The sequence below is a fragment of the Nerophis ophidion genome, linkage group LG07 (genome assembly GCF_033978795.1).
Source record: "Nerophis ophidion isolate RoL-2023_Sa linkage group LG07, RoL_Noph_v1.0, whole genome shotgun sequence".
NCBI classification, from domain to species: domain Eukaryota; kingdom Metazoa; phylum Chordata; class Actinopteri; order Syngnathiformes; family Syngnathidae; genus Nerophis; species Nerophis ophidion.
The window spans coordinates 20,030,491-20,050,994 of NC_084617.1; the positions used below are offsets into that span (position 1 = coordinate 20,030,491).

At 39.3% G+C, this 20,504-nt stretch overlaps 1 protein-coding gene across 19 annotated transcripts; it reads left to right on the plus strand.

The window, feature by feature from the left end:
- The first annotated feature begins 2,678 nt into the window (after positions 1–2,678).
- LOC133556010 (uncharacterized) lies at positions 2,679–19,575 on the plus strand. Of its 19 annotated transcripts, XM_061905589.1 has the most exons (26): positions 2,679–2,802; positions 3,390–3,437; positions 3,506–3,535; positions 3,610–3,669; positions 3,789–3,824; positions 4,900–4,974; positions 5,045–5,122; positions 5,196–5,219; positions 7,315–7,359; positions 9,288–9,344; positions 9,428–9,472; positions 9,560–9,610; positions 10,088–10,162; positions 10,279–10,314; positions 12,093–12,137; positions 12,223–12,264; positions 12,328–12,381; positions 15,817–15,891; positions 15,980–16,006; positions 16,134–16,160; positions 16,286–16,312; positions 16,438–16,464; positions 16,590–16,616; positions 18,446–18,484; positions 19,071–19,127; positions 19,365–19,575. In XM_061905589.1, exons 1-26 carry the CDS (start codon positions 2,736–2,738, stop codon positions 19,367–19,369), a joined length of 1,179 nt encoding a protein of 392 aa, XP_061761573.1. In that variant the 5' UTR covers positions 2,679–2,735; the 3' UTR covers positions 19,370–19,575. The 19 variants fall into 19 exon arrangements, with proteins under 19 accessions (XP_061761573.1, XP_061761556.1, XP_061761560.1 ...); XM_061905569.1 differs by lacking the exons at positions 2,679–2,802; positions 3,390–3,437; positions 3,506–3,535; ... (4 more) ...; positions 5,196–5,219; positions 7,315–7,359 and adding an exon at positions 7,958–9,018; XM_061905572.1 differs by lacking the exons at positions 2,679–2,802; positions 3,390–3,437; positions 3,506–3,535; ... (5 more) ...; positions 7,315–7,359; positions 16,134–16,160 and adding an exon at positions 7,952–9,018.
- The last annotated feature ends 929 nt before the right edge of the window (positions 19,576–20,504 follow it).

Consider the following 20,504-nt stretch of genomic DNA (forward strand, 5'->3'; position numbering starts at 1 on the left):
CTAACTTTTATAGGCAATTTATTCGCAACTTAAGCAGCAAAGCTGAACCCTTGACGAGGCTCACATCCGCTAAGTACCTTTTCCGGTGGACCTCAGAAGCCATGGCCACCTATTCTTCGCTAAAACAAATGCTTACTAAAACACCTATTCTTAAGTACATTGATCCTGCTTTACAATTTTTTGTCGAGGCTGACCATTGATGTAATGGATACACTTGTTAGAGCAGTCCTGTCCCAGCGTTCCCAGTTGACCAGAGGCTTCACCTTTGTGCCTTTGTCTTTCATCGCTTCACACTGGCTGACATAAATTACAATGTGGGGAATAGAGAGCTGCTGGCCATCGTTCTTGCGCTACAAGAGTGGAGGTACTCGTTCGAGGCGAATGCCGCATCATTCCTGGTCGTCAAAGATCGTAAAAACCTGACATACATAAGGACTGCTCAAAGATTTCACTCCCACCGAGCACATTGGTCACTGTTTCTCACACACTTCAACTATTCCTTCTATTACCTATAGACCTCGCTCCTGCAATCCGAGCCCGCTCTCCACAGAGTTTACAATTCTGCTGAGAAAAACACTCTGCAGGCCGTCATACAAAAGGCTTGAGTGATAGGAGCACTCCAGTGGGATGTGGAGGGAAGGGTGTCCCATGCCTCTTCTAAGACCAAGGACCTCGACAACGTTTCTGCAGGCAAGCTATTTATACCTGATGAACTGATATCTGAAGTCCTGCAGTGGGGACACACATCCAATGTTTCTCGTCATCCTGGCGTGATGCGCATTCTCTTTTTAGTTTCACAGAGATTCTGGTCGCCGGTGATGGGAAGAGACGTCAAGGACCTGCTTCGTCTGTACCAAAGGCAAGGCCTCTCATTGCTCTCCATCTGGCCTCCTCCATCCTCTCTATCTATTCCGTAGACCATTGTCCCACATCGCTCTGGTTTTCACAACATCCCTCTGGTCTTGGTCTCGGACAGGGAACCACAATTTGCATCTCAAGTGTGGAAGGCTTTTTGCAAGGCGCACGTGGAACCTTTCATCAGCATACCATCACCAGACCGATGGCCAGACAGAGCAAGCCTACTAGGACCTAGAGGCGGCACTACGCTGCGTATGCCACCAACAACCTTCGTAGTGGTCCTCCCACCTCCCTTGGGTGGAATACGCTCACAATTCCCTTTCCTCCTCGGCAAGTATGTCTCTTTTTAAAGCCTCCTACGGTAACCAGCCACCTGTTTTTCCTTCCCTAAAGTCGGAGATTGCTATCCTTTCCACTTACCAGCACATTTGCCGAGCTTTTGGGTGTTGCGACTCTGTCTTGGACGGCTGCCCGGAAACATAGGTTGGCGGATCACCACAGGATATCTGCCCCTACTTATCAATCTGGACAAAAGGGAATGGCTGTTGCCTTGGGACTTGCCATTGGTCCGCTGTGCTATCCTTCGACTCCTCCTTCTCCTTCGCGCATAAACGATGGTCACCCAACTTAAATTGTGAAGGCCATTTAGACTAGAAGGCGGGGAAGGCGAGTTCAATATCAGTATACAGCTCCTGTATGCGCGAACCATTCCTTTTGCATCACTTGGGGGCGGGGGTGGGTACTGTCATGATCATCCTGATGGTTGACCCATTCATTCGTGATTATCTCCTCTGCTTTGACTCCACTCACGCTTCTCTTTACTGTGGCTCTGCTCCGGCACTGCCGTGTGGTGTTTACTGTTACTTCCCCACACCTTCTGTGTGCGATTTATGTTCCTCACACTTAACGTTTGCATCCTTAGTTATTTTTTCCTCATTCCGTTTTAAGTGAACTTTTTATTAATATTCTTGTTTCTTCTTTGCATTGGTATTTAAAAATATATATTTTATTATATTTTTTATATCATTTTAAGATAATCAATATTATTTGTGTGTTGTTTTTGTATTATCTACGGCAGTGGTTCTCAACCTTTTTTCAGTGATGTACCCCCTGTGAATTTTTTTTTAGTTCAAGTACCCCCTAATCAGAGCAAAGCATTTTTGGTTGAAAAAAAGAGATAAAGAAGTAAAATACAGCACTATGTCATCAGTTTCTGATTTATTAAATCGTATAACAGTGCAAAATATTGCTTAAAGTTCCCTCTTTGGGGATTGTAATAGAGATCCATCTGGATTCATGAACTTAATTCTAAACATTTCTTCACGAAAAAAGAATTCTTTAACATCAATATTTATGGAACATGTCCACAAAAAATTCAGCTGTCAATACTGAATATTGCATTGTTGAATTTCTTTTCACAGCTTATGAACTTACATTCATATTTTGTTGAAGTATTATTCAATAAATATATTTATAAAGGACTTTTGAATTGTTGCAATTTTTAGAATATTCTGGAAAAAACTCACGTACCTCTTGACATACCTTCAAGTACCCGCAGGGGTTCGCGTATCCCCATTTGAGAACCACTGATCTACAGTATGTGTATGATATGTGTATATTACAAGTCCAGACTTTGGGGACATTGTGTATATTCGCCAGCGCGCATGTTAAATTTAAAGAGAAAATTTGGGACTAAGAGTTGGTTTGGAGATGGAAGTGGACTAAAACGGGCCTCAGTGTGACCCAACAGGACCTGCGCATGGGGCAGGACCGGACAGTGGGAGGGAGCCGTGACACACAGCAGCCTATAAAAGACCTATGACTTTCATCCATTCATTCATCCAGCCATCATTTGATCTTGTCGTCTCTCCTCTATCATGCTGTGTCCAGCTTTTCTTCAAGCCTCGCTGCTCCTCTGCCTCATTCAGCAAACGCTGCAGGGCGGTAAGCAACAACACATGCTTTTGTAAAGGTTTTGAAAGATAACAAGTGACTTAATTAATAAATGCATTAGAACTTCAAAAGGCTGCTTTTCGTGTAAGAAAAGTACTTTTCCATTTTGATAATTTGACATTTTAAATTGTGTTCTTGAGGTTAGGTTTTGTTGTTTTCAACTGCATTAGTTACTCCACTTAAGTTACATTAACAAATAAATACGCTTGCTGTTGTATATTTACAGGACTCTTAAAAAAGCAGTTGAGTTAAGGACGCTCCAGCAAGTATATTATTTTTTGGGTGGACATCGGTGCAGCCTCTTTTCTTCCAAAGCTTCCATGAATCAGCGCTTTCAGTGGCTCAGTCTCACTTACTTGTTAGATACCACTCCACATTACCGAAGTTCAAATTTTTTAATGTCCTTTGATCAAAGGCCGGATAAAATTTGACAGACAAATGTGACAAGAAGCAACAGGCTCCACAAAGTCGCCTCTTTTCATGCGTCATTCCCTTTTTCTGCTGTATGTGTCCATTCAGCCCAAGTATTTAGGGGGATCAAGCGTTTAAAGTGGTTTAATTTTATTTTCATTTTTCAGGTGTGAAACCTCAGGGTGTGTCCTGGGGGAGAGTGGTGCCAGCCAGAGGTAAAGGTGATTAGTATATCATTATTATGGATATTTTGCTTAATTAAACACTTGAATCTGCTCTCCAGGTGTTGGCATTGGATCTAAAATAAAAGGAGGTCAGTACTCTGAAGGCTTTAGCCACTGAGAGCAGGTAGACATTTTCCTGACGGTTCTTTGTATTTTGTCACAGTGCACGGTGCCCTGGGAGCTCTGGGCAGCAGATATGCCAACAAACCTTTGAAAGCTGGAAGTATGTTTCATTCTCTGAACACAAACTATTTGTATTCTTTATTGATTAATATTGTCATGTTTGAAGTATTTGAACAAATTGTCTCTCATGATGTAATGTTAAGGCTTGCCTCTTTTTAGTTGGGCATTACCCGGTGACCAGTCCACTTGGAGTTGGTAAGTTGTCATCAATTTAAGATGCAGGTCAAGGCAGGCGTTCTTTACCTTTTTGGCCTCGGAGCCAGACTTGACCAGTACAGAGGGACCACTCAAATATCAACTCCGAATTAGTAATCTTACTGTAGATTTTCATTCATATTCAATAATTATCTCTAACCTACCTACAGTTTACAACCTTGTCCAAAAATATGAAACCATGTGTTTTTCACTTGTATTATTTATTTACCAGATAAAGCTTAGGCTTAGGTCAGGCCGATTAGAAAAATAAGTAACAGTACTTACAAAATATACTGCAAAAGAGGGGACTTATAAACAAAAATAAATGTATCTACAACTATGTTGTGCTAAAATGAATAAATTACATTTTTATTTATTATGTTATGTAACTGTCAATAAAATGTAAGTGCAAATAAAAATACAGTTTCACCATTTTAGTCATAATTTTTGCGCTTAAGAAACTTCTCTACCACTGTAGCCCAAAACTTCTTTTGTTTGTATGAGTTTGTCATTACTGTCACAAGTTCCAAAAGTGTGTTATAACTGAGTACTGAGAAACACTGGATTAAGGCACCAATCTGAAGTTCTTGGAGCCAGAAAAATTGCAAAAATAGTCAAAATATCCCTGATAATAATAATAATGCATTATATAGTGCTTTTCTAGACACTCAAAGCACTTCACAGAGAAGTGAGAATCCATCATTCACTCACTTCACAATCACACTGGATGTTGGTAAGCTGATTTTTTAGCCACAGCTGCCCTGGGGTAGACTGACGGAAGTCTGGCTGCCAATTTGCACCTACGGCCCTTCCGACCTCCACCAATTCATTCACATTCATACACCAGTGTGAGTGGCCCTTGCCCAAGGACACAACAGGGGTGACATGGATGGTAGAAGCGGTAATAGAACCAGGAACCCACAAGTTGCTGGCATGGCCGCTCTACCCACCGTGCCACCCAATATATTATATAAAGAAGCATAGTGTTGAAACAGAGAAGAGTGTGCAGATTCAATATCAACCTGCATGATATTTCACAAAAAATACTATTGATTTATTTTAACTGTTGTCATAGGAGGCTACAGACCTCTTGGACTGGGAAATGTACCTGCACGGCTACCTAGTGGCTATGGAACCCACAGAGTCTACGGTATTGACATATTGTGTACTTATTAGCCTGTAGTAGGCAGCTGAAAGTATTATAATGTTGTATTTACTAGGGGCCGGTCTTGGCACAGGATTACCACTTGGACATGGACATGCAAATGGACATGGCCTGGGCCACGGAGGCAAACGTGGTAAGAATCTCCATGGTGGGGTTTTGCAATCTACCGTGCCATTCTCCTCAATTCTTTTTTTGTGTCTTTACAGTTTATGGTGGTGGCCCTCTAACAGGTAAAAAACATCAGTGTTTCATTTGACATAGCACTGAATGAAATCGGTGCACTGATCTGCAGTCAGGGAAGGCACAATATAAAAGAAGTACCAATATTAGTCAATTGAACTGTGTTTAAAATCTACTTTCTATAATCGTTTTTAAAATGTTCTTAATTAAAAATCGACAAATTCACACATTTCTTGAAGAAACCCAAGGCAAAAACCTGTCATGGGGTGGTGGGAGCTGTGCCTACACTCCGATTGCACAACTCTTCATAAACTGTGTTTAATGCCATGTGCCCTGTTCTGTTTATTAGCATGTTGCCAGTATAATATTTGCAGGAACATTTACTCTACACAATGACATTTATAGTCTTAATTTAAGTAATGACTTTTACAACAGGGTAACAGCGTTTTTCCCAGAAAAAGAGAAGTGCATGGACTTCATATAAAAAAATTACAATAAAACCATAAATGGCTTTTGGTTTTATAAAAAAAACACGAGTTACGGTCACAGTGTCGCTTGTCTAGTTTAAAAAGGGACGCGTAGCATCAAGGACAGACGCTATTGACTTACTGGTTCTTATTGAACAGTTTATTTAACAAAATAATTAATGTAAAAATTATATTGTCACTAATCAAGAGAGGTTTGGCATGATACGCGGGTACGGGTGCGACAGAGAGAGAGTAAGAGAGCGCCGCCGCTGCTCTTTGACATCAGTATGCTGTCCAATCACAATAATTAGTAAAACAGACACAGATGAAGGCGTGCGTATGGTGCACATAAGAACATGATAAAGATGTACAGTGGAACCTTGATTTACAAATTTAACATTCTTTTTTCAAAAATGTTGCATAGTGAAGCAAATTTCTCCATAGGAAACAAGGTATATATAAATAATGTGTTCCAGCCTCAACAAAAGTCCATATTTTAGTGAAGGTCTGTACACTTTGAACATAATATAAAGTACTATACAGTACTATATATATAAAATATACATAAGCGGTTGATGGATCAACTTTATAGGACCTGCTCAGTGGCCTCGTGGTTAGAGTGTCCGCCCTGAGATCGGTAGGGCGTGAGTTCAAACCCCATTTTGAGTCATAGCAAAGACTATAAAAATGGGAAACAAATGATTCTCGAGTGTGGCCACCCCATCTGCTCATTGCTCCCCTCACATCCCAGGGGGTGAAACAAGGGCAAATGCAGAGGGTAATTTCACCACACCTAGTGTAAGCGTTGCTCTACCAACACCCGCGCACACACGTCTCTTTGGTATCCTTAACTTTAACAACCATTTTGCTACGATAATAAACATTTTAAAAAGTAAAATCCACTTACCTTAAAATCGGCAAAGGAAAAGCTGACGAGAAAGGAGTGGACAGACGGGGTAAAAAGGATGGACCGGGGTGGTGTAGTCGTATGTTTTGGAAGAGGCGTCGCTGAACAAGAGGTAGTCTTCTCATCCGCTGTGAAGTTGATCCACTTTGACATTTTTTCCAGAATTTGGTCTCCTCACATTTAAAACTTGTTGTGGTACGAAGCCTTCTCCATCGATTCTTCAATGCTTATGAGTGTCATTAATTTACTTCTCGCAAATAGTCTTATTTTAACTTCAAACCGATTCCCTCCGTCTTTTCGCTGGTATGTTGTTTCGGGACTCCTATTAAGTTAGCAAATTGGACAAAACTTGTCAAAAGCCGAAAAAAAACAAAATAGGCACACATCCAAAAAAAATACCTCCCCAAAAATGCGGCGCCTTGTGCCTGCAGGCGGGACACAAATTGAATGAAAGAGTGAAACGTTCGTACACACATGGTTCGCAAACGGATGCATATCTGTCTCGATATAAAAGTTAAAAAATAGAGGGGTTCGTAAATCAAAATTCCACTGTCTCTAAAAAACAAATTTTTATTTAAAGGGAATAATTGCAAATTTTTCTTGTCTTCCTCTTAATAAACAACTGTATTAACGTTGATAAGAACACAAGAATGCCATCAAAACCTCCCAAAGGAGTCAAAGCTTCACCAGCCATGAACCTTGCCGCACGTCACTGTCATAATGCATGTTTGTTTTTATATGTTTTAAATGTGGCACTTTATTTTTTGCCAGGATACGGACCTTCACCTGGCTTGGGCTACCCTGCGGTCAGACCAGGTAATCAAGTATTTACACCGCAAACTCAGAAGCTATTTGTTTCGCCTCATGGTTCACATTTGTATGCATGATTACTCGCACCCTTATAGTATGAGAGGAGCATAAAAACATTTTCCAAGCATATACTGTAGATTCATCTTTTCAGTATTGTTTCATCTTATTTTGTATTGGAATTATTAGACTGACCATGGATGCCAGTCCGTGTAGTCAGTGTCGTGTCTCTGGCCTGCCTCCTTCTCATAGGTAGAAGGATGGTGTTGGTGTGTGAAGCAATAGGGATGATGCTGGTGATGATCGTTGAACAAAGATTACTTTATTGAACAGCGAGCATCACAACCGGTCCTGTAGCATTTATATCTGTGGGGAAAACCTACCCAAGATATATCTCTCTGCAATGTGTGTGTGTGTGAAACATCAATCTTGGTACACACCGTGCTGTCCCTTTTTTATTTGTCAACTCCTTTGTCCCAGAATTGGCTCTTACATGTCTCAGCCCGTGACCCTTGGCCTTTTGGGCTGTTAATGGGTTCCACCTGTGTCCAAGCTTCCTACTATTGTCATGGTGGTAGGGCCGAGATGTTTATTTTCTTTCCCCTGTTACCCCTGAGACTTTGATTTCCTCCATATAGTGTATTGATAGTCTGGAAGACACCCTATTGTCCATGTATTTAGGTTTGGCCATTAAGTAACTATGGTTCATAAAATTAGATGTTTGCTGACACACAACGCTTTAAAAACATGTGCCATCACATGGCAACAGATACTACATCACCAAGGTTCATGTCATGGCCGTCGTTATTTGTCGTCGTGGGGTGAACACTTTTTTGCATGATGATATGTCCCTGTCAGGTGTGTCTGCGGCAGATGTGGGAGGATTGGAGAAGGCTACGCAAGGCCAAGCTGCTCAGGATGGCAAGAGAGCAAAAAGTGGAGCCCTTGGTGCCCCATTGGGAGGTCCAGAAGGAACTCTTGGAGTTGAAAGGTCCAACAAGGAGAGAGGAAGTGCACTCGGCCCTACAGCTCCTGAATTAGATACAGACAGTAGCTTTGCACCTGCTGTCCTGGTGACTGGAATAGAAACTAAAAGCCTCGACCCGAAACTTGAGCCAAACTTGGGGGCCCAAAGTCTTGGTCTGGCTGTGTCCTCCACACCAGCAGGGGTCACTCTTGATCCTTTATTTTTAAAAAGAAAGATCAGCGCAAGTCATGGAGCCACACGGCCCTCTGGAGTAGCCCCAAAACCGGAGTCTTTAGATCAAGACAAGCTCAGAACCATCGATGCGTCTTACCCTGCACAGAACGGCAGAGGCAATGAGGCATCTCGTCTACAGCGCTGGAAAATCATCAACTGTGGATCCTCCAGGAATTTGGGACACCATCTTGCCCGTGCTACTCCTCAAGCACCAAGACCTGAAACATTTGATCTTTTACCAGCCCCAGACGCCAATCCATTAGCTCGCTTGCGAGCTACCAGAATCATGTTAGCTCCCGAACAGAAGAGGCGAGATGTCCTTGGGATCCCGGCTCAAAACTCCAATGAATGGAAAATCAGTGGGACTTCAAGCAAACAACCGTCAAATCTTCAAACACAGGAAGTGCAAAGAAGTAGTATACCTTTGACACCACAGGCAGGTTTAGGTGTCGGTGGAGGGCAGGAAGGTAAAAGCCTGCCGGACAATTTAATAGATTACAATAGATTAATGATTAAAATCCCCTTTCTGTGGAGTAGATACACTAATAGGAATCAGACTGAGTCCTTTTTATTCCTAATACCATATAACTAAATAACAACTGCCTTTTAATTGTTTTCATGTTTCATTTCATCCTCACAAACCGGTTGTTTGTGAGGATTGTGTTCTTATTTTTAGACTTCTATACTTTGTGTTAGTGTGCCTATCTTCAATCTGTTGTGTTATCTCCGTCTGTAGGTTATGGTCAAGGGAATTTTCTTGGAGGAGGCCTGGTACCGGGGGCTTATGGACCAGGTAACGCGTGGCACAAACATTTTAACTAACAATATTTTTTCAGCCGCTTGTTATGAATGCACATTTATGCTCACTGGCTACAGCTTTAGGCCAGGGAGCCTACTTGGGAGCAGGCGGTAAACTTGGAGGTAAGTCTACACATCATCTTTTGTACTGTTTTCTTTGTTGTTTTTGCAAAATCCCAACTCATTTTCTGTCAAATTCGTCATCTCTAGCTGCTCTTGGTCACGGAGGATATACCAAAGGTCCTACCGGTGTGTCAACAGGTCAGAATTAGTGTGTGTGCGCAAAAAAAACCCATCCCATACCGATTTAATTGATAAAGTCGTTGAAAAACAACTACCGTTAAAAAACAAAGGGCTTGGATTTAATCGATTTGTGAACAGCGGAAATTTTGAAAAGTGGTAAATAGCATGAAAGTCCAGAAGGAGTGGAATGTGTTGATGGTTTACGTTATAACCTAATAATCATAGTTTTCGTTACTCGGTGCCATCTTACATGTATGTTGGCTGTTGCCCCGTAAAATGCTAATATTACCATGCTAATATTTAATGCTGATTTCATACCTTTTAACCTAATAAAAGATTCTGTTATTTGCGCCATGTTAAAAATATGCTAGCCCTTTACCAACATTCAAACAATTTCAACATTTAAACTAGACATTTATATAACTTATAAAAATACTGTACATGTTTCCCTCTCCAAATGCAGTGTAGTGACGGTGAGTCAATATGTTGTCACAGGTTATGGTAACGGCGCTGCAGGTTATGCCAACGGTGGCGCAGGGTTCCTCGGTGCTCAGGCAGGCAACGGCTACGGTAAGAAGCCATCAAACAAGATGAATGTGTAGTTGTGATCCTGTTCTTTGAATAGGATGTGCTTTGAAGCGTCGTATGCAAACAAGCATTTATTTATTTGCCTCCAAATCTGATAGGTCATGGGAACGGTTATGGCAATCCTTATGGAGCTGGTGAGTACCTCTCACACAATTAAGTAGACAAATCTGTTTAGTTAACGAATAAGGCTAACAAATAAATATTGACTCATTATGTACCTTTGATACAGGACAGTCACGTGAAAATAAAGTGGAAAATATTGTCCTATATTAAAATGTCAAAAAGTAGGATTGTCCAAACTTTTTCTGACCATGCCTGCATACAAACATTTTTTTAGACGGGCATTCAAAAAGATTTGAGATGGGCCAATTTTTTTTTTTTAAACAGATTAAGCAATTCAAACAATAAATAGGAAAACACCGAAACCAGAATAGATTGTCAGATTTGACAAATAAATCTGAAAGATACATATGTTCTTTGATTTTTTTGTTTGTAAGTGACAATTTTTGGGGATTTAGGCCAATTATTTTTTTTATTTCTCTGTGTGGCCCAAATACTGCTTTAAAATCTTCTAATGCGAGCCGCGTTTAATTTTATTATCAGAATATGCCATGGGCCATTAAAAACGTGCTGCGGGACACAAACTGCTTTCAGGTTGCACTTTGGAAACTCCGGTCATGAAGTTCTCAATAACCAGAAATGCAGAGACCTTCCGCAATGCCGTGCCTCGCAATAGTGGTGAAAGTCCTGAATCCAGACGGTGATCCGGATCACCCTCAAAAAGTAGTGAGTTGTTCTTTACCTCAGGGGTTCTTACTTTTTTGGACCTTGGGGCCTAATTTTTCCACTACGGAGGGCCCTGGGCCCACTCAAATATATTATCACTGAATTAGCTGAGATAGGCGCCAGCGCCCCCCGCGACCCCGAAAGGGAATAAGCGGTAGAAAATGGATGGATGGATGAATTAGTAATCTTACTTTTGATTTAATAAAAGTTAATTATAACAGTAAAAACCTTGTCAAAGGATATGAAAGCATGTGTTAATCACAAACATGATCAAGGCTTAGGTCAGACTGATTACAAAAATAAGTTCTAATCAAATATACTGAAAAAGAAGGGACTCCAAAAAAATATGAAAAATAAAATTTACGTAGAACTACACATTGATAAAATAATTTCTAACTAAATTTATAATAAATCATATTAACAATATATATGTTACTTAAACTGTTTAAGGCTTAACTACAACTTTAGCTCCAGGCGTCTATTGTTTGTTCTAAATTGTCATTACTGCCACAAGGGGTGGAAAAGTGACCACAGCTGAGAAACAGATATCTTTTGGAGGCCCTGTAGGGGGTGCTCGTGACCCCACAATGGGCCACGAACCCTATGGTTAGTAAACACGGCCTTATCCCATTACTGACATTTCCTTAAAGTGTCATCAAAATCTGCCCATAACGAAAGAAACGGGGTGAACACTCTTTGTCAGTCATCCACTGTCTTTGTCTATTCACACACAGACACACACCCAGAAATGTAAACGTAAGATAACGTAGTAGAAACTATCCGGATCGGGCCCAAAGTGTTAACAGTTGTTCTTTAGTCCATTTCGGACATTTCCCGAAGGTTTCATGAAAATCAACCCATAACTTTTTGATTTACTTTGCCAGCTGCTGTAACTAACAATGACAACTACATAACCTCCTGGAGGTAATAAAAAATCATCTGATGTATGCGGTTTTAATCTACTGGATGCTTTTGCTCTACACTTTGATCAACAGTACTGTAATTTGTGCATTTTTGGGTGAGGGAACATTTTCATTGTGACCCAAAAGGAAAAAGAAAGTAACAAATATTAAGTTTAAAATGGTTGAAAATGCAATTTAACTTTTTAGTTTTGTGAATGTTGCAGCTTCGCATACAGGAGGCTACGCTGGACAGCCTCAGGTACCATACGGTAAGCTAATCCATTAATATTCCTCTGCTAATGTGCACTTGTTTCGATTCTTGTTATTAAATAAAATTATCTTATCTTGTTCCAGGAGGACTTGGCGCTGGACTAGACCCAGCTGCTGGAAAATATGGTGAGAATTTTGTACTTGACTGCTGTTTTTTTGTAACTTGTAACTCTTGTTTTCATTCTGCAGCTGGACCTCAGGGCCCATACGCTGGCGCTCCTGTGGCTCCTGCCCGACTTGAAGGTAACCTTAAGTACATCTTAGCAAAACTACTACAGTAGACCCACGAGGCACAGGACATTGATACAACGTTGATGATACATGCAAGTCCTTCAAAACGGACATTGAAACAACGTTCCATAATAGTTGTATTTGTAAATTGAGACAACCTTGATGTCTAACGATGGACCCATGTTGTTGGTTGGGAAATGATCAAATTTCAATGGTTGAATCAATGTCACAACCTGACTTTGAATAAACGTCGTCAAAAGCATGTTGTTTCAACGTTGTATTTCTGTTGTAGAATATTGGCTGGGAAATGACCAAATTTCAACTGTCAAGTCAACATCAAAACCTAACCTTGATTAAATTTTGTCAAAAAGCATGTTGTTTTAAAGGGGAACATTATCACCAGACCTATGTAAGCGTCAATATATACCTTGATTGTGCAGAAAAAAGACCATGTATTTTTTTAACCGATTTCCGAACTCTAAATGGGTGAATTTTGGCGAATTAAATGCCTTACTGTTTATCGCTCTTTTTGCGATGACGTCAGAACGTGACGTCTCCGAGGTAATACAGCCGCCATTTTCATTTTCAACACATTACAAACACCGGGTCTCAGCTCTGTTATTTTCAGTTTTTCTGACTATTTTTTGGAACTTTGGAGACATCATGCCTCGCCGGTGTGTTGTCGGAGGGTGTAACAACACTAACCGTGAGGGATTCAAGTTGCACTACTGGCCCGAAGATGCGAAAGTGTCTGCCGCCAGACCCCCATTGAATGTGCCAGTGTCTCCACATTTTACCGGCGATGACAGACATGACACAGAGATGTATTGATAACCCGCAGATGCATTTGCAACGATAAATTCAACGAAATCACAAAGGTGAGTTTTGTTGATGTTAACTTATGTACCCTGCCTTCCGCCCGATTGTAGCTGAGATAGGCGCCAGCGCCCCCCGCGACCCCAAAAGGGAATAAGCGGTAGAAAATGGATGGATGGATGGACTTATGTGCTAATCAGACATATTTGGTTGCGGCGTGACTGCCAGCTAATCGATGCTGACATGCTACGCTAATCGACGCTAACATGCTATTTACCGGCGGTGCTAAAGCAGACATGGCACAGAGATGTATGGATAACCTGCAAATGCATTTGCAAGTATAAAGTCAACAAATTCACAAAAGTGAGTTTTGTTGATGTTGACTGCCAGTTAATCGATGCTAACCTGCTACGCTAATCGATGCTAACATGCTATTTACCGGCAGTGCTAAAGCAGACATGGCACAGACATGTATGGATAACCTGCAGATGCATTTGCAACTATATTACGTTTCCTTCCACCCACATTTAATGCGAAAAAAACACTTACCAATCGAAGGATTTAAGTTGCTCCAGTGTCACGAGATGCGAAAGTCGATCGTTTAGTCCGCACATTTTACCGGTGATGCTAACGCAGCTATTCGGCCATGCTATGGCTATGAATAGCGTCAATAGCTATTCGCTCAATAGCTTCAGTTTCTTCTTCAATACTTTCATACTCCAACCATCCGTTTCAATACATGCGTAATCTGTTGAATCGCTTAATCCGCTGAAATCCGAGTCTGAATCCGAGCTAATGTCGCTATATCTTGCTGTGGTATTCGCTGTTGTTTGTTTACATTGGCAGCACTGTATGACGTCACAGGAAAATGGATAGTGGTTCCGAAGATAGCGAAAATAAGGCACTCTAAAGCTTTATTTAGGGATATACCGCGACCGGTAAAATTTTGAAAAAAACTTCAAAAAATACAACAAGCCACTGGGAACTGATTTTTGCTGTTTTTAACCCTTTTGAAATTGTGATAATTTTCCCCTTTAACGATATGTTTGAGTTGCTCAACCTCAGGACCTAATTCAAAAAGTTCTCAATGTTGTTTTAATGTCTTGTGCCTGTTGGGAAACCTCGATTTACAAACTGAATTGGTTCTTGAACAGGGCTCGTTAATCGAAAAGTTTGTATAGTAAAGCAATTTTCTCCATAAGAAACAATGTAAACAAAAATAATTGGTTCCAGCCTTGAAAAAAGTCCATATAATAGTGAAGGTTTGTACACTTTGAACACAATATAAAGTGCTAAATGTTGCTGTATATCAAACAAACATACCGAGGGGGTGATGGATCAACTGTCTTTTTATTACCAAGCCGAAACAACAAGCTCTGTATGTGCTCCTCTGCCAACACGCACACTAACACAGAAGTCGCTTTGATGCTCTCACAAACGATCACAAATCAAAAAAATCCTTTGCAACCATATTGCTACAATAATCAACATGTAAACAAAGGAAAATCAACTTACATTAACATTGGCACAGGAGGAGCTGTCATGAAAGAAACAGAGAGGGAGAAGGCAGGCGTCGGAGGAAGGGCTGTGTGTGTGTCCTGAAAGATATATCGCTGAATGAAACGTTGCTCTTATCTGCTGCTTATTAAGTCTGCTTTGGCATTGATTTTTGTAATTTACTCATCACATTTAAGACTTGCTATAGTATGAAATCTGCTTTGTCGATTCTTTCATATTTGTGATTGCCATTATTTTACTTCTCGTAAATGGTGTTTGGGGTTTTTTCTACTTCCACAGCAATTCTTTCTTTCTTTCCACGGTGGTTTGTTGTCTTTCTGGCATTCAGTTTGAGTTAGCAAAATGGACAAAACTTGTGAAAAGGCAAACAAACACAGAAAAGGCACACGCACTCAAGTACTGTAATGCGCCGAAAGTGATGTGGAAAGCTCCGCTTCACCGAAGATACTGCGCCCTGCTTTTTGCCTGCAGGCATGACACAAAATGAATGAATGAAGCACTCGTACACAGAGACATGCTTTGCACAAAGAAACAAATGTGGTTCGAGCTAAAAGTTTGTTGAATCAGAAAGTTTGCAAACAGATGTTTGTAAATTGAGCTTCCACTGTATTCATTCATTCATTAATTTTTTTTTATCTCCTTCATTGATGTGCATTTTGAACGATACATAATTATACCTCAATTATACAATTTAAATTCACTCAACAATGCCTGAGAAGAGCAGGATGAAGAAAATCTTATAATTTCCTGCCCCCTTTGACATAATACATTATCTTACTTCATGAATATCATTTAAACCGACACATATATCCAAATGTAATGACACAATAAAAAACAAACAAACAAGAAAAACACAACAAGTGCAAAACTTCATAAAATATGAACCAAACAGAGAAAATAATGATAATAATATACACCTCACGGAATGATACAGAGCAAATACAAAACCACACAAAAAAAAAATGATAATAATAAATAAAAAGCAAAATGTAAACACTTATGGCTGTCCATATGATCTTATTGTTCTATCTTTATATATTTTTTTCAATTGGAATATATTTTTAATTTTTTTTTTTATTACATTCCAACCCTTACCTTCTCTGTCATTCCCAGGAGATGGCGGCTATCCATACGCTGCTCAACCTATCGGCCTCAGCGGTGACGGCAGCAAAAGCGCCAGCAAACACGGTGAGAACAAAGTTGAAATTACAAAGTAAAATATTTTATTGAACGTTGTGATTTCCAGTGTAATGATTCTGTTTTTGGGTGTGTTCAGGTGCAGCATACGGCACTCCACAAGCAGGTAAGGCCTTTCACCATTTTTTTTCCTTTCTCCCAGCAGGCACAAGATGTTGAAATTACAAAGTAAAATATTTTATTGAACATTGTGTTTTCCAGTCTAATGATTCTGTTTTTTGGTGTGTGTTCAGGTGCACTATACGGCACTCCACAAGCAGGTAAGGCCTTTCACCATTTTTTTTCCTTTCTCCCAGCAGGGACAAGATGTTGAAATTACAAAGTAAAATATTTTATTGACCATTGTGTTTTCCAGTCTAATGATTCTGTTTTTTGGTGTGTTCAGGTGCAGCATACGGCACTCCACAAGCAGGTAAGGCCTTTCACCATTTTCTTTCCTTTTTCCCAGCAGGCACAAGATGTTGAAATTACAAAGTAAAATATTTTATTGAACATTGTGTTTTCCAGTCTAATGATTCTGTTTTTTGGTGTGTTCAGGTGCAGCATACGGCACTCCACAAGCAGGTAAGGCCTTTCACCATTTTCTTTCCTTTCTCCCAGCAGGCACAAGATGTTGAAATTACAAAGTAAAATATTTTATTGAACATTGTGTTTTCCAGTCTAATGATTCTGTTTTTTGGTGTGTTCAGGTGCAGCATACGGCACTCCACAAGCAGGTAAGGCCTTTCACCATTTTCTTTCCTTTCTCCCAGCAGGCACAAGATGTTGAAACAACATTGAGAACTTGTTGTATTAGGTCCTGACATTAACAGGCATGTGATTTTTCCTTCCAAAGTCGGAATTACGTCTTTTTTAATCTCGGGGGGAAAAAAATTTAAAATGTAAACTATGTCGGTTCTCGAGAGAAAGAACGCTTTCACTCAAATAAAAATAATTTTATTTGAGTGAAAGTAAAGTACACTCAAGTAAAAAATAATTTTTATTTGAGTGTTTGTACATGCAAATATTTAGTTTTTATTTTTTAAAGTTTTTTTTCTTATTTTTTACAATGAAAGACACGTTTGCTGGGAGCGTCCTGTCCGGTTTTGGTGACGTCATGTTAATCAATCAATCAATCAATGTATTTTAATCAACTTCCGGTTGTCGTTGCTTCAGTATCGATCGATCGATCACTCTGTCTTGAGCTCACAGGCCTACTGCGTCATGTGGCATTAATGTGCGCAGTTTAATGTCTTAATTGCTGACACAGTTATGTGGTTATCCTCGCTCATATTGGGGTATGTTGCTATTTATCGGAGAAAGACGTTAATGTATTGTTTTAGTGTTAGCATTTAAGCTAGCTAGTGCTGGCGAGCTTCTCCGGTTCGTCAGTTTAGACTTAGACAACTTTTATTGATATGTAATGGGAATAGTTCTGTGTTATCAATCACGGTTTTACAATAATTTTACGGTCTATTATTATAATTTTTATTGTTTTATCTTTAGTGAAGACTCTTGCTTTTGAAACCGTTTACTTTGAAAGTTTCCCTTCAGTTTCCGTTTTTATGCGCGTTAATGTTAACTTCCCTGCCACTTTAAAATATTTGAGGCAATATTGACTTCTACATTTATTTTTTTAAAAGAAGTGAACTGAAGTAATGTGGTTATACTGTAAATAAACTGTAGATAATAACACTGATCAATGTGACACCTGTGGATGTCAAATGAACACGATGTAAATATTAGTGACTAAATACTGTTGGGACTCAACCATATAAAGTGATTCATTAGGATAATTGGGGTATGTATGTTCTATTAATGATGTTTTCATGTCTTTAAATACTAAAATATTTTCTTCAAATGGTGCTGTCTTTGTTAATTTTAGCATGTTAAATTGGTGAAAAACCAGGCGCTTCGGGGGGCGTTGTTCCCCTTGTCCCCCCACCAGGCTGGGGGCCTTCGTCCCCCAGAGCCCCGGAAATGTTTTCAGTCTTTTTCATTGTGGTCAAATCACGTCTGCATTAAGCAATTCAAACCTAACGTTGGAACATGCTTTTTGATGAGGTTGATTTGATCATGGAATTTAGGTAACATCCCAACAAATATTTTACAACACACAAACAATCATAAAACAACTTGCTTTTTGACAATGTTTATTCAATGTCAGGTTGTGACGTGAATTTGACCAACTGAAATATGGTCATTTCCCAACCAACAATGTGGATCCAACATTAGACATTATCTCAATTTACAAATACAACTATTTTGCAACATTGTTTCGAAGTCAGTTTTTAAGGTGATGTACGTATAATCAAAGTTGGATCAAGTTCCTGTGCCTGTTGGGTTCGCGCTAAATTGGTTTTCATTTCTATCATCAAGTGGTTGAATTCAGGGAAGGAAGCAAAAATCGGGACAAGTTGTGAAACTATGCATCATTAAGCATTTTGACTCAACGGTGGAGACTGTTTTTGCCAGTAAGCCTTGGCACAAAAAAAGAAGGCTGTTGCGAATATTTTGTTGTGTTACTGGGTTACTGATGAGTGTTTGTGTGTGTGTGCGGGCCAAGGCTACGGGCAACAGCTAGGTGCAAGTCAAGAAGCGTTGGGTAAGCAAAACAGACTTCCTCCTTCATCATCACCTTCCTCTCTTGACCTTGCTAAATACTGCAAGCTTCTCATTGGATCGCCGTTTTGGCACAGCAGCACCGCAGTGTATTTCCGAATTATCATCTTGAGTTCCACTACTTCAGTAATAACGACAAACTCATAATATAACAGATATGTCTCTACATAAGATCACAAAACCAGAAAAACAGTCATATGAATAAAATTAGTTGAGTATTTCAAGAAAGTCAAATGCGGTCTATAAATAAAATGGAAAAAACAGTAATATATGACCTAAAATGCTAGTGTATTTTTTACATTTTTTTATGCATTTCGTTTGAGGAGCAGCATGAATTGATTTATGTGGACACCGACTTAAACAAGTTGAAAAACTTATTCGGGTGTTACCATTTAGTGGTCAATTGTTCGGAATATGTACTGAACTGTGCAATCTACTAATAAAAGTATCAATTAATTAATCAAAAAGCACCTTCAGACACCCATGAAAGAAGTGGTGACTCTCAATTGTGAGCTGTTTCCAGACTTCACTTTTTTTTCTAACATGGACCTGAATGGACTTTTTTACAGGACAGCAAGCCGGTAAATATGGTGCAGGAACCGGACCGCTTGCAGGTGGATACAAAGGTGAGAATGAGGGCTGTTTTAAAGTCCCATAGTAATGTCTCTATCATTCTTACCAACCCGTGTAAAGCTGCCCCACTTGTCATTGCAAATATCATTTGTTTGTGCCATAAACTTTTTATTTGTGCTCTTAATGTTTTTAAGTCATTCTAAAACACAGTTTTGTGTCTTAATCACTGGAACTTAAAATGTTGTCAGTAGTTGGATTATGTCAAAAGATTGTGTTTTTGTCTTTGTCAGGCTGATGAAAATGACCTGCTGAACTTCAAATCTTATCCATACTTTTTTATTTTTATTTTTTATTTTTTAAATCTTGCTGTCTATTTTTATGTTTGTAACCGTCATATGTAACTGGCTTTTTTTAAGCATTTCTACGTGACAAAACAACAAGTGAACAATGTATTTGAAAATAAATATGGAAAATAAACTAAATGATTGTTTTTTTATTTTATTTGAGCTTGCAAATGGAAGCCCAAATCATGCAAAGTACTTGCGTGTCAAACCTTGTTTGCCTTCATACGTTGTCTGTGTCAGTAGCGTCACTTACACCGCATCTGTGCACAGGAAATGTCACCACTTCCTGTCTTATGGAAGTCAACAATGCCTGATAGGAGGTCTTAAATTCTTAGGAAAACATAATTAAAATCATAAAAAATAATTAGATTTTAAATAGAAACATAAAAAAACAAAACAAATGTCACCACTTCCTGTCTTATGGGAGTCAACGTCTGATAGGAGGTCTTAAATTCTTAGGAAGACATTAAATTCATAAAAAATCATTAGATTTTAAATAGCAACATCAAAAAAACACAACAAATGCACAATGAATACTAGGGGTGCACAAAAAAATTGATTTACACCCTAATCACGATTCTTACTCATTTTGAATGTAAATTGATTCATAATTTTCAAAAATCTTAAAAAAAAAAAAAAAGACTTTAAAAAAAAAAAAACTTAAAAAAAAAATGTTTAGGCCATCTCCATGCAACCAGAAGGAGTGTTACTGTAACCTATAACCAGTTCTGAAAAAGTTTCATAAGAACGATTATACTAATTAATACATACTTGCCAACCTTGAGACCTCCCATTTCGGGGAGGTGGTGGTGGTGGGGTGGGGCAGAGGCGTGGTTTGGGCGGGGGGCGTGGTTAAGAGGGATGTATTTCATATATATATATTTATAAATATATATATATGTATGAAATACTTGACTTTCAGTGAATTTTAGCTATATATATATTTATTTTATTGTATATAAATAAAAGAAATAGTTGAATTTCCGACGGAACCTATCAAATACACAGTAATAAAAACACAGTTGTTCTACTAACTGTACTGTGCTTGCTGGTTACTAAAAAAAACAATAACACTTACCTTTCACT

What these genes read in the sequence shown, in the direction of transcription:
- LOC133556010 (XM_061905569.1), top strand. Translation starts at nt 8,145, where the DNA reads ATGGCCGTCGTTATTTGTCGTCGTGGGGTGAACACTTTTTTGCATGAT. An exon ending in TCAGGCAGGCAACGGCTACG is followed by an intron (nt 10,163 to 10,278) that starts GTAAGAAGCCAT and finishes CAAATCTGATAG; the next exon opens with GTCATGGGAACGGTTATGGC. An exon ending in ATACGGCACTCCACAAGCAG is followed by an intron (nt 16,161 to 16,285) that starts GTAAGGCCTTTC and finishes TGGTGTGTTCAG; the next exon opens with GTGCAGCATACGGCACTCCA.